This window comes from Rhinopithecus roxellana, chromosome 5 (assembly GCF_007565055.1).
Source record: "Rhinopithecus roxellana isolate Shanxi Qingling chromosome 5, ASM756505v1, whole genome shotgun sequence".
Classification (NCBI taxonomy): domain Eukaryota; kingdom Metazoa; phylum Chordata; class Mammalia; order Primates; family Cercopithecidae; genus Rhinopithecus; species Rhinopithecus roxellana.
In genome coordinates, this window is record NC_044553.1 from 76296721 (window position 1) to 76310564 (window position 13844).

Here is a 13844-nt window from a genome sequence, read left to right on the forward strand (position 1 = left end):
CAGCAACGGAGAGCCTAACTCCAAGCAGTCCCTGGAGGCCAGGAAAATGTGTCTCAGCTTGAGCTCTGAGGACCCCTAGGGCTCTTCTAAGGTATTGCAAAGAACACAGCCAATCTCTGGCACAGCCACATACACTTGTAGAGTGATTTTTTTTTTTTTTACAGTGTATGTAAATCTTGAACAACAACTAAATACAAATTCCTAAATTCTTTTACAGAAGTTACTGACTTAGACCAGGCACGGTGGCTCATGCCTGTAATCCCAGCACTTTGGGAGGCTGAGGCAGGCGGATCACCTGAGGTCAGGAGTTTGAGACCAGCCTGGCCAACATGGCAAAACCCTGTCTCTATTAAAAATACAAAACTTAGCTGGGCATGGTGGCAGCCGCCTGTAATCCCAGCTACTTGGGAGATTGAGGCACGAGAATCTCTTGAACCTGGGAGGTGGAGGTTGCAGTGAGCCGAGATCCCGCCACTGCACTCCAGCCCGGGCCACAGAACAAGACTCCATCTCAAAAAAAAAAAAAAAAAAAAAAAAAAAAAAAAAAAATTACAGAATTATTAAAAGGTCCTAGTTATTATGTATTTTCTCAACAAAAAGTGACGAAGTACAGCTACTATCATGTGGAATTTGGAGACATTTCTCCCTGGGCAAAAGGGTTTTTCATAAGTGCAGGTTTTGAGAGTTGACTGGTAACACCCATACTTAAAAATATTCTTCCCAGATCACTTTTTGCAAGCATGAGATAAGAAGAATACAAAGCTGGAGTCAGAATTGTAGTAGCATCATCAGCATCAACATGAGTGTTTACTATGCACCAGAAACTGTTCTAAACATCGCACATAATACTAATTTATTGCTTCTATAAACTTGTAAGGCAGGTGCTATCATTAGCACCATTTGACAGAAAATAAGGTCCAGAGAGATTAGGTCACTTGCCTAAGGTGATAGAGCTCCTGGATGGTAGTGTTGGTGTTGTGGACTTGAATTTCATCTTTCCCTTAGCCGGAACAGTCTATGTTATGTCACAGGAACAAATACCCCTTGAATCTCACAGTTTAATTCAACAGAGGGTACCTGTTCTGTATGGGTTAGCAGAGGGGTTCAGCTTATTATGCTAACTCAGGGACTAATGCTGACATAAAGTTCTTTTTGATATGTGCTTTCATCGTCATGATCAGTAATCACTACCAAGACAAAAGAGTATGGAACAGAGTCTAAACTGGAAATGAAATGCTTCTGCTTGAAAGCAATGCATGCCACTTTACACATTTCACTGACCCAAGCACATCACATGCCACTCCCGACTTCAAGGCGACAAGAAAATGCACTTCTACCATGAGCCTATTAACAAGCAAACCAGACTGTTTGGCATTAATGATTAATACAAACATTGTCAGAGCTGGAGCCATTCGTGTCCTCCCTTGGCTTCAGCTTCCCTATCCACAAAAATAGCATGATCATTTTGTAAGAATTTCTTGTTGTAAGGATCAAAGAGCCATATTTGTTACAGCTATAATGAGGCAGAATGGTTGCATCCAACCAAAGCTTCCATCAGCTGAAAATATTGATCCCACCACAGGCAGCCCTGTAGCCCTCCTTACAGGGCAGTCTGCAGAATGGCCTTTGTCCAGAGGAAGGTATATGCCAATCTTTTTGTTACTCACACACCTCAGGTTTTGAAAGATACAGTTTTCACTTCAATCAACAACATGCCATAGTGGTCCTGGCCCTTGCTAGAAAGTCTGGTCTGGAACCACAAGCGGTTCAGTTCCTGTTGAAACCTCCAGACCACTTTAGCTTGACAGAGATTGCGAGGGTCTCCTTCTTCCAGGTCCTCCAAACCCTCTCTTTAAAAAATCAAGTCAGGCCACCAGGACTGTTTACTTGGCTCCTCGGAGATTCCACAGACACTCCCAGGACGTCTGCTGTGAGTCAGGGATGAGCTAAGCCATAGAACTTTGCCAACCACAAGCGCTGAGGGTAGTACAAAAAATATCCCTAAAAAGAGCATTTCCCAAACTTCTATGCAAACAGTAGTAACCACACTGCCAATCACCCTCCAGAATGCTTTGCTAGATCCTTTCCTATGGGCCATTTGACCCTTCCTCATTCTACTCCTCTGCTAGCCTAGGCAATGCACTCCATGAGGGCGGGGACTATCTTTCCATGTGGGTTTCACTATGCGCCTGGGACACAGCACGTTCTCAATAAAGTTTCCCGCATGAAGACGCTTCTCAGGAGTCTTCATGTAAGTTCATACATGATGACTTCCTTGTAGAATTGTGTCTATGAACATGCAATTAGGCTAGTTGAACTTTAGGCCCTGAGAGTCCATAAGCTAAAATAAGGCCCAGATGGGGGTGGGGAGGAGGAGTAGGCAGACGCGGAAAAGGAGGACATTTCAGGCAAAGGGAGCGATGTCCAGCAGGAAGGCACAAGGTAACAGGGGGCACAGGGGGCGCACCACTTTTCCTGGAAGGAAAAAACAGCAGATGAGAGAAGGAGTTGGAGCCAGTTACCAGTAGAGGTCTATGTTCAAAGTCCAGAAGGAAGAAACAGCAGGGCAGGGGACAATGAGAGGAAGAATGAGAGGAAGGAGGAAAGGAGGCACAGTGTATGAAACTCTGCAGCCAAGAGCGCTAACAAATGAAAGGCAGGATGGGTGGAGGAAATGTACTGTGTTTCAAAGCTTCCTCTTATTTATGGGTGCGCCTGGGCCACAGAGGAGTAAACCGAACGAGGGCTTCCCGGTTACCCACCGCCCGCGGAGCTGGCGGAGTCCCGCCTCGCCCCGTCACATGGCCAGAGGCGCCCTCGGCACGTGACCTACCTCGCGCTAGGCCAATCAGCCTCTGCAGGGGCGGGTCCGCCGGGTTCGCGGGGCGGGAGTCTCCATCGGGGCCGCCTCTTCTCGCGAGCCTTGCGGCGGTCGCTCCTCAGCCGCCCACGACACGGAGCGAAGGTCTCGCGAGGCTTGGGCGCTGCGGCGGCAGGAGGAGGACGGGGAAGGACGGAGCGGAGCCGCGGCTTCCTCCCTCGCTCACTCCCTCGCGCGCTCGCCCGCCCCCTCCCTCCCTCCCCTCCCTTCCCCGGCCCCGGCTCTGGCCCCGGCCCATTCGCTGTTGGGTCTTCTGCTAGGGAGGATGTCGGGCTCGTCGCTGCCCAGCGTCCTGGCCCTCTCGCTGTTGCTGGTTTCTGGCTCCCTCCTCCCAGGGCCAGGCGCTGCTCAGAACGGTAAGCCGGTCGCCGGGGGCGGGCCGGGCGGGGGCTGAGGGCGCCGCGGCCGGAGAGGGCCTGGCTCTGGCCCGAGGGGACGCTGGAGCTCGGAGTAGGGGGCCGAGTGGGCGTCTGAAGGGCTGCGGGTCCGAGAAGAGGAGGTACTGGCCGCGGGTTTGAGGAGGCGCCCGTCCGAGCGGCGGGGGCGTCCAGGGAGAGCCCGAGGTGTTGCCGACTCGGGGGCTCCACGTCGTGGGGCTCGTCGTGCCGGGTCGGCGAGGGGACACGGAGGAAGCCGACGTGAGGAGCTGGAGTAGCGGGGGCGGATGAGGAGGGGGCACAGCTCTTAGGGAGGGTGGCACAAGACGGGCGTTTGTGTTCCGGGCGACAGGGATGGAGGTGTCGGTCAAGCCCCCTGGGAGCTGGGGTCGTCCGGGATTCTAGGAGGCCCCGTAGGACTGGTGACATCCTTAAAAATAAGGGAGAAATTGGGGGGAAGAGAGTCCTGAAGCACACTAATGGTGAGCTGAGTACTAGATACCAAAGGAGGGGGTAAAGAATCAGGGAACCTTGGATCTGGGGATAGAGGGAGGGTGGGTGGGAAGATAAGGGAGTGGGTTGACTGCAGTAGGGGACCTGGAGAGAGAAGCAGCAGTATCTCCAAATGAGCTGGGGGAAGAGGGCTGGGTTTGCTAAAGAGGGTGGAGTGCTGGGCATTCTAGGGTAGTGGTTGGGAGAGCAAAAAGGAGTTTCTAAATAAGGAGAGGAAAATGAGCAGAGGATGGAGGGAAAGGGTTGGAACTGAGGTGGGGAAATATTTATTAGAGAAGTAAGGAGGCCTGGGTATAGAGATGGGGGTAGGGGAAGACGAAAAATAAGGGAAGGGAGTAAAATGCAGGAAGTCGGGGGTGTAATGTTGGTTTGCAGTGTGGAGGATAAATTAGGGAAGGGAGGAGTTGGTATGTGGCAAATGCTGTATGATATTGGTCGGGCCTTTGGGAAGACGGGGACACATAGCTGCAACTAACTGCAGTGGTGGGATTGAGGGCAGTGACTGGCAACAGGGAGATGGGGAAGTGGATTTTTGAGATTTAAAAGTTTCAATACAGAAGAGATGTTATTTCCGAGGAACCTGAAAGTGGCCCCTGGGAGGTGGTACAGTAGAAAGGAGAGAATTACTGGGTTTTGAATTGAAGCTCCTTTGAGAAGATGGAGAAATGGTGGGGAATCATGGGCATAGGGATCTAAACAGAACAGATTCTGATTGAAGGCATGTGTTACCATTCAGCTGCTGAATTGATCTTTCACAAGTGAGTCTAGGATTGTGAACCTGTTTCTGCCCTTGTGGAAACAGCCGTTAAGAGGTTAAAGAATATTTTTTCTATGAAGGAATTTATGAGAAGTCAGTACTGGAGAATGAACTATAAATTATTTTTGCTAATCTTTCAGTGTTTATTGGTTTTTGAGAAACTGAGTTTAAAATGCTGAATGTTAGAGGGAAAATATATGAATAAAGGATTGACAGTATCCATCAGTTAAATATGTGTTTGTAGTACCAAATTTTATGTATGCTTCATGGCCTTGGATATCACTGCAGGCGTCAGGAAGGAAACATTTTTTCTGTTTCTAGCATTGAATATGCTAAGTGTATTGGGTATTTTTCCTGTTTTCCTCTAAGTATAATGAGTCCACTGTGGAAGGCAGGGTAGAGTTAGTCTTAATTTGTCTTATCAGTTTTTCGACTGTGTCAACAACATGACTTAAAGAAGCCTAATGCTAATTTTAGCTATTCAGTTTATGGTAATAGCATAGTTTCATTTTGCACAATAGGTGAGAGATTCTTGATCTTAACGTGTTTAATCTCTGCTGGCATAGCTTTTTTCCAATGACTTATAATACGGTAAAATTGTAGTTTCTTAGCAACTAAAGCGAGGTTTCTGGATAGGCCTATAAAGACTCATCTGTCTGCTCAGTGATATGTGTTCTAAATACAGCATAGAACGGCCTTTCCCTTGAAATGAGCTTGAATTCAGTCACATGACATGACCGATGAAATGAAGCTGAGCTGCTGGTTGACCCAAATGAATGTAAATTTAATTCAAGGAAAAATGGCTATTTTTGAGTTTGAGTTCGTATAGTTAAGGATGCCATTTTATAGCTTTCTATAACGTGTCTTATTATAATATTCACCCTTTCATTTAGTAATAAATAGCCCTGCAGTGATCTAACTTCATGTCATGGAGTTTGTATTTTCTTACAGTACTTTCAAAAAGGGATACCTTGCTTGTGCATGATGTTGAAATGTTAGAAATGTTAGATTTTCTATTTAAATGATTGGAGGAAAAAAAACTCACAAGTGTCTCTGAATTGGAAATGTAGTTTAGGTTGAATATAGATGTTTTTCAAAAATGTTTGTTTCATTATTCCTAAAATGAAGAATTTGGCCTGTATGACTCTCGAGGTCTCTTGAAACTCCAGTGAGTTTCTGACCCATTGCTGTGGGCATTCAGGGCTTTCATTCAGATTTTGTTTCTCATCCAAGTATTTAAACTTGTAAGACCAGTTCCAAGTAAAATCCTTATTTGTTGACTTTTATATGTATCATCAAAATGGTAGTTTAAAGAAGGAACTTGTTCTAAAAAGTAACCTTATAAGACATTCAAAAGCATTAGACTGCAATTGAGTGAGTGTAAACAAAGTAGTATAATATGATAATCAAGAGTGCACGCTTTGGACAGTAACAGACTCAGGTTTGAGTTCCAGCTCTCAGTAGCTGAGTGACCTTGAGTAATGCAAACTTCAGTTTCATCATCTGTAAAATGGGGATTGCAATAATGTCCATTCCCTAGGGATGATGTGAGGTTTATTAAATGAGGTAATGGCAGCTTAGCATTCAGCCTGGAATATTGTGAGTCTCAGTACATGTTAGCTATTACTATTATCCTTTAAAGAGTAGCATTATTTATTATTTATTTTCCTTCATGTGTATATTGAAAACTTGATTGTTAATGCTGCTGTCATGGTAACTAGGCCATTTGAAGGCCCCACATAGAGATTTGTGCTTTCGCTTATGTAACTTTCTCAGAAAAGTGACCAGCTGCACTGTGTCTGCAATTGCCAGTTCTGGTGAGGAAGTTAATATTTTCAGTTGAGTTTCTGGGAGAGACTTTATGGCTTTTTTCTTTCTTTCTTTTTCAAGTGAACCAAATCTTTCAAACGGGCCAGGTATCACTTTCTCATAGAATATTATTGTTTTGAATAAGAGAAATAGAATGTGGTACCCAGCACACAGTGGGAGTGTTATAGATGTTAGTTGAATTAATAAATGTGGAGTGGTGTGTAAAAACGTAATATATTCATATGGAAAATATGATATCACATAATTAACACTGTTCAGTGGAGGAAAATAAGGAATCTAATGAATCTTACTTTTAACGACCTAAATTTTAGAAACCATTTTGCTTGGGTGATACTAGATAGTTGTGAACATTGTGCTTTGTAATATAATGCCAGTATTTGCATTAGATGATTCATGGATCTTTTTCTCTTCTGTCAAGGGCTGTTTGCTTCAGTGGTTTGGCAATTTTCTCTCCCTGAGTACATTTTTAGAGGTGTATTTGCTAATTGATTTTGTGTCTCCTGTTTGAGCTGAAATGAGCAACAGAAGACAAATCTTATCTATGGCAGCTGTGGCACAGATGACATGCCAAATGTCAAGCAAAAAATTTTGAGATAATCCAAATAAGATTTGACCAGAAGAAATAGTTTGCCTTGAAATAAAGCCCTTCCTAAGGAGATCACAGGCTTTCAGTCTCTCAGGCTACTGGCTAAACTGTCACTACTGATATAATGGAGCACCCAGGCATGAGAAATTGGTTGGGTCTGGGAGGATAGGCCATGTTACCACATCAGGACCCATTCCCTGGGTTTGTTTTACAAGGTTACTGGATCCAAATTAGAAAGAGATACAGATGGGTTTTTGTGTTGCCTGACGCGGTAGAGCTTAACCTGTGAGTATACCAAGATTTAAAACCACAAAAGGAAATAAAAACCCTTAAATGTCAGGTTGGAATTCATTACAGGTCTGACTTCGCGTGATACAGATCCTTATGAGAAATTAGACTGTTTTGAGGGAATCCCCTTGTTTTTTCTTATTAATACAGATCTGATGTGAAACATTTTCTTTTGTGGATTATACCTTTAGACATTAATAAAAAGCAACATTATATTATCTTTATTCAAATGTTAAAATAAAGTTTAAATAAAAATAGTTATTTAAATTAAAAGAAAGATTTAATTGGACCTTGAAAGATGACCAAATGTAAATAGAAAAGTGCTCTGTCAGTTTGAGCATTGTTTTTCGTTAGTCTGAGGTACTTTTTAAAAGTAAGGTGTTTTGTGTGTAAACTCTGAAACTTTGCTGGATCTGTGTAAAGGTTTTTACAAAGATTCAGTAAGGAGATAAAGTGCTAATATCTATTAAAATGAAGTATGTAGAAAAACAGTGAGTGGCCATGTTGTATACCGTACAAGAGATGTTCAACAAAAGTTTGAATAAAATTATGCAAAGTAGTTTTGGAAAAGTGAATTTTATGAAAATTGTTCTGATATATTCTATTCAGTTTATTGTTTGCAGTGAGAGTACAATCTGGACAGGATCAGAAGTAGAGAATGAAGTTGTAAGAGAAAGGGAAAGACAGAAGAAAGGCTGCAGTAGTACAAGGATGCAAGAATGAGGAATGAATCTTCGTTTGAAGAACATCCGGAAAAATAGAATCTGTCAGAAAGAGTAAATAGACCAGGGACCTCTAAAGTAAATTTGCACATCAAAGTTAAAATAATGGTGGAGAATCACCTCCTGTGAACAATTGGCTTAGCTTTCAGTATGCCTCTTTACAAAACATTATCATTTTATACAAATTTTTAAAATGTCGTTCATAATATGGAGTTTAATTTTAAGCACCTTAGATAATGCATTTGTAAGCTTGTTTGTGAAATTTTTATGGTTTTTTTTTTTTTTTTTAAATTCCTAATTTTAGTTGGTAAGGATTGGCTTTGGGAAGACAGGAAACCCCTCCAGTAAAATTAATTGGTTATAAATGGTTACATATTTTAGGCTTATATACATAACGAAACTTCTTACTGAATTGAAAAGTGATCTTGTGTAAAAACATTATTTTAGTGATATTGATGTCCAAATTTAAGAGAGTGAATACACAAGTAAAATGTATCTGCTTTTTAAGGATCTATTCAGTTTAGGTAGGAGAGTCAATTTGTGTATAATTTCAATTTATTATATTGTCTGAAACTGAAAGTAGGCCTAACTTTTGTTTGCTTTTGTGTATATACAAAGGCAAACATTTATCAATCAAGCCTTATTAATTTGAGGTTATTTTGACCTGATTGCTCAGAACTTTAGTCTATCTGTATATAAATGGGGTTTTCTAAATATTTAAAGATTTCCTACGTATGTAAATTTACTTGCACACAGTAAGTTAAGAGAGACATTTAATCTTCCTCAGATACCTGCTGGTTTTTTGTTGTGTTTATTGTTTTTCAAATAAATAAACTGAGTGTTATCCATTTATTAAAATAGAATGTGGTCAGCTTGATGGCAACATCTTGTATTGAGTTTCTTGTACTGAAAGGTGCTAAATGATATTCTCTTGCATTTCTGAAACAATTACAGAATATTTTAAGACTAGCCTTCCTACCAAATAATCTTAACTACTGGAGCTTTATGATATGCTTTATGGTATTTTCCAGAAGTATGTCAATATTTTTTTTTCTTTTTTTTTTTTGAGATGGAGTCTTGCTCTGTTGCCCAGGCTGGAGTGCAGTGGCATGATCTCGGCTCACTGCAACCTCCGCCTTCTGGGTTCAAGCAATTCTTCCTGCATCAGCTTCCTGAGTAGCTGGGATTACAGGCGACCGGCGCCACACCCAGCTAATTTTTGTATTTTTAGTAGAGGTGGGGTTTCACCATGTTGGCCAGGCTGGTCTCGAACTCCTGACCTTAGGTGATCCGCCCACCTTGGCCTCCCAAAGTGCTGTGATTACAGGTGTGAGCCACTATGCCCGGCTGAAATATGCCAATTTGGATATCCTTTTCTTGCCTTATTAAAAATCATCGGTCACCCAGGTATTACTTCAAATTTACTAGACAATGAAATATAAATGAGATGGTATGAAATCACTCTGAAAGTATTAGGGTTGGATATATTATGTAAGTTTCTATAATTAGAAAACATTAAGTCCCAAATCGTACCAATAGTTTTAATCATGTCTAAATGGATACTCACATACTAAACATGATTAAATATAAAATATATGATGAAATGTCACATCCTTTTCTGATAGAATACCAATAAGGCATAGTAGTTCATGTGCAGGAAGATACAGGAAAACAAACAAGAGTTTGTTTGCATATATAAATTGTTATGCCTTTGAGATTATTTTCTTCCTGATGGTAGTATTTGGAAACCATTGGACTAGATGATGTCTAAATTTCCTTTCAGTTCTAAAAATTACTAATTCTCTTGCCCTTACAGCTTAGATGCTGTCTCCAATAGGTTAAAGGCTCAGAGATGATACCACTTTCTGTTTAAAAGTTTTTAGAAACTTACTTTGGATATAATGAAAATTAACTTTGAGGCATGCACTGTTTTCAAATCTGCCTCTAAATCTACTTCAGACAACCCTTGCAGTTCTTGTTTCAAGGGAGGCAGAACAACGTTATACAGAGATCTTAAACTTGCTGGGAAAATTGCCAGTGTGAATAAAGAAGTGAATATTCCTGTCAGGTAGGTAGGTATTTTATGATCTTTCTGTTGGCTGAAAGTGGTTGGCTAATAAAGAGACAATGAAACACACTTAACTGTTTGTATTTTTATGTTATCTTTTGAGAAAGTTTGTTTTCTGTATATGAGTTAGTTTCTGCAGTCCCTTCTGCATTGTTTAAGATCGGGGAAATCCGTCCATTGTAGTTGAAGAATGCAACCCCAAGTGTTACCTGAATTAAATCCAAGCAATTCCTAGATTGTTATTCCTTAAAAACATTGTGTTTAAAGTTCTCAATTTGTAAACATTCATTGTACTACTTTGTTATCTGTTAGATCCATTTCTTTGCCTTTTTTTTCTTTTAGATCTTCCCAATTTCAAACATGTACAAAAATAGATTAAATAATGTAATAAACCCCCGTGTATTCATCATCTAGTTTCAGCTGCATCCTTGCTACTTATTAATTTAAAAATAACCTAAAAATTACATTGCAAACTAGAATTTTCTAGGACCTGAAATATAGTCAGTAGGGGTTAGTTTATGTGAGTAAAAGATAATATTTGGCTCACATGTAATCATGTTGAAATTACTTTAAAAATAAAGCTCTTTAGAAAAAGGCTTTCAAACTTTTTTGTCTGTGACCCAGATAGAGTAGTTTTTGACTAACAGAAATTTGTAACAAAATTACACAAATATGTAACATTTTGTGAAACATTACCTATTCTTCATCTGTGTGAGGTACTTAAGAGAACCATAGTGACCTTCTAAATTGAATTCACAGTTCATTCATGGGCCATGAAACTCAGTTGAAAAACAGCATTTTCAGGTATGGAGCAGTTTTGGGTTTTTGTTTATTTTTTACATGCTGTATTAGTCTGGAATAATTACGATTTTTATTAACACAATAAGGATTTTCACTAGGCATTTATCAGGAATATCAGCACATACTGTTATTAGTCATTATGAGTAAAGAAAATACAACATTTTGGATTTATACATTAGCCATTATATATAGTGACTTTTTTTCCTGTTAGAACTTTAGAAACGGGAAGCCACAGTAATTTGAATATCATAATCAAGACATAACTTTTCCAGTATATTCAGTTGAGCTTCGTTTTAAATTAGACTTTGTGTTCCTTATTCCCAAGCCTTGGAGTTTAGTGCAGGGCTGGGAGTACTAATGTTTATTCTAAGCCGAATGCTTTACTTGGTTGCTGTAGTCTGAGGCACATTTCTGTTGAGTACGGATTGACTTGAGTACTGGCCAAGGGAAGAGAAAGAGAGGGGAAGCAGAACCATCACTAAAGAATCATCTGCCGTTCACGTTTAAGATCCTAGAGTAGTGGGATTATTTCTTAGTTTTTAGACACTACTTCCTGGAGGAAAAGAAGGCAACAAGATGTCTTCCTTTGTTGGCAGCTATCTGAAATAATTCTAAATTCATAGATTGAAGGAATGTGTTAAATTTAACTTGGGATTTTTTGATTATACGAGTTTAGCAGGTTTGGGAACAATCCAGTGGAACAACTGGAAAAAAACAGCACAGGAGCTCTAGCATTGAAATTGCATTCATTAATGCTGAATCTCAAATTATGCATCAAGGGAGATGAAATAAATGGCCTTAATGCAAACCAGGAAACTGCTACCTGGAAAAGAGCAAGTATAAAGAGGTTTCAGATAGCTTGCAGTGAATTGTCATTGAATTACCCTTACACAAATAACATAGTGATCACGTATCAAAAGTATGGTGCTACCTCTAACAGCGTTACTGTTTTCTTACTAGGATTGAACTCCAAATAAGAATACTTTCTAACCACATTTTGGAAGAGACATAGAATCTATGTTGATGGTAGCTTAAGATTAGGAGAAAAGCCTGAAGGAGCTAAACTTAGGAAAAGGGAGCACTAGGGGGATGTGATTATCTATTAATACTTTCAAGGTAGCAGTGTAAATGAAGTAAGGGAATTAGGCAGTCTCCAAAGATGGATAGGCTGTATCAAAGAGCAATGGCCTAGAGCACAGGGAAGAAAAGCATAGGTTTAGTATTAAGATGATTTTAATAAAACCAGTGGAAGAATAGTTATTTGCACTCATTGTCGGAACCATTATAAGTAGGACAAAGAGCTGGTTGAGAGGGCACTTTAAACCAGAAGTGATTTTTCTGTTGTATTTAGTACTGTGCTTGTTTAGGAGCTCAATGAGAGAAAAATCTTTATGGAAATGAATATGAAATGAAATGGGCTTTTCAAAAGTTAGTGTGTTTTTCTATTGTTTGTTTTGTTTTGAAACAGGGTCTCGCTCTATTGCCTAGGCTGGAATGCAGTCGCGCGATCATTGCTCACTGCAGCCTCAACCTTCCAGGCTCAGGTGATCCTCCTGCCTCAGCTTTCCAAGTAGCTGGGACCACAGGCATGTACTACCATGCCTGGCTAATTTTTAAATTTTTTATGGAGATGAGGTCTCCCTATGTTGCCCAGGCTGGTCTCAAACTCCTGGACTAAAGTGATCCTCCTGCCTCTGCCTCCCAAAGTGCCGGGATCACAGGCATGAGCCACAGCCCCTGCCAGCTAGAAGTTTTTAAAGATCAGAAATTCGTGTTTCTAGCTCTAAACTTCTATAATTATGAATCCAAGAAAAATGGTAGATTAACTTTGGAATCCATTAAGGTAGCTTTTAGGACTTGCCTGTGATACTAAAACAGAATTTCGTTTACTATAACCTTCAGAAGCAGCTTCTTTTTTTTTTTTTTTTTTAATCCTTTCTTTTTTCTTTTCTTTCTTTTTCTTTTTCTTTTTTTTTTTTTTTATTATACTTTAAGTTCTAGGGTACATGTGCATAACGTGCAGGTTTGTTACATATGTATACTTATGCCATGTTGGTGTGCTGCACCCATCAACTCGTCAGCACCCATCAATTCATCATTTATATCATGTATAACTCCCCAATGCAATCCCTCCCTCCTCCCCCCTCCCCCCTCCCCATGATAGGCCCCAGTGCGTGATGTTCCCCTTCCCGAGTCCAAGTGATCTCATTGTTCAGTTCCCACCTATGAGTGAGAACATGCGGTGTTTGGTTTTCTGTTCTTGTGATAGTTTGCTAAGAATGATGGTTTCCAGCTGCATCCATGTCCCTACAAAGGACGCAAACTCATCCTTTTTTATGGCTCAGAAGCAGCTTCTTTTTGTTATCAAAAAGCTAAACTATGAAACTCTTCCAGTATGTGTTTAATACAAAGAAGCCTAAATAATAAAGAGCCCATTAGACTTGAGGTGAAACCTAGTAAAAGTATAACCTTTGGCCATTAGTAATTAAGCTTTTTCTTTTGTATGGTAAATATGTGCTATTAAAAACCTGGTAAACGACACTTTCATTCTAACTCCTGAGACTTCATTAGTTAAAATTCTGCTGTGATAGAAACCATAGCCTGTTCTTTAAAAGTGGGAGCTGGTGCTGTAATACCTTGGTAGAGATGGGAGCTCACTTTAATTAGTTTGAAGAGTGTAGGGTTGTCAGATAAAATATAGAATGCCCAGTTATATTTGAATTTCAGATCACAAATGAAGAATTTTTGTTTACTTAATATGGCGACCCTGGAAGAATGTATCTTTGCTATTTTGGCCTTCCAGTTAGAACTTAAAAGACAGACTTGTAATTTGGTGAGGTTTTTGTGTATTAAAAGAAATCTTCCTAATGTAGATTTAATGTGGACAAAATCATGTTGCATTGCAAATTTTGTATGAGAAAATATAGGATAGAGTAGCATTGTTTTATTTTGATAGCCTCATACTTCTATATATGTTTTCTTCAGTTCAGCTACCTTATAACTGACAGTAATTTTTTTCAT

At 40.2% G+C, this 13844-nt stretch overlaps 1 protein-coding gene across 2 annotated transcripts in view; it reads left to right on the top strand.

Annotated features, from left to right (window-relative positions):
- Positions 1 to 2950: 2950 nt before the first annotated feature.
- The window catches only part of NPTN (neuroplastin), a 74072-nt gene continuing 63178 nt past the window's right edge, over positions 2951 to 13844 (top strand). For both annotated transcript variants that reach the window (XM_010383271.2, XM_010383272.2), the window contains exon 1: positions 2951 to 3237. In XM_010383271.2, coding sequence (XP_010381573.1) covers positions 3147 to 3237 — 91 coding nt within the window. In that variant the 5' untranslated portion in view covers positions 2951 to 3146. The remainder of the gene's footprint in view (positions 3238 to 13844) is intronic.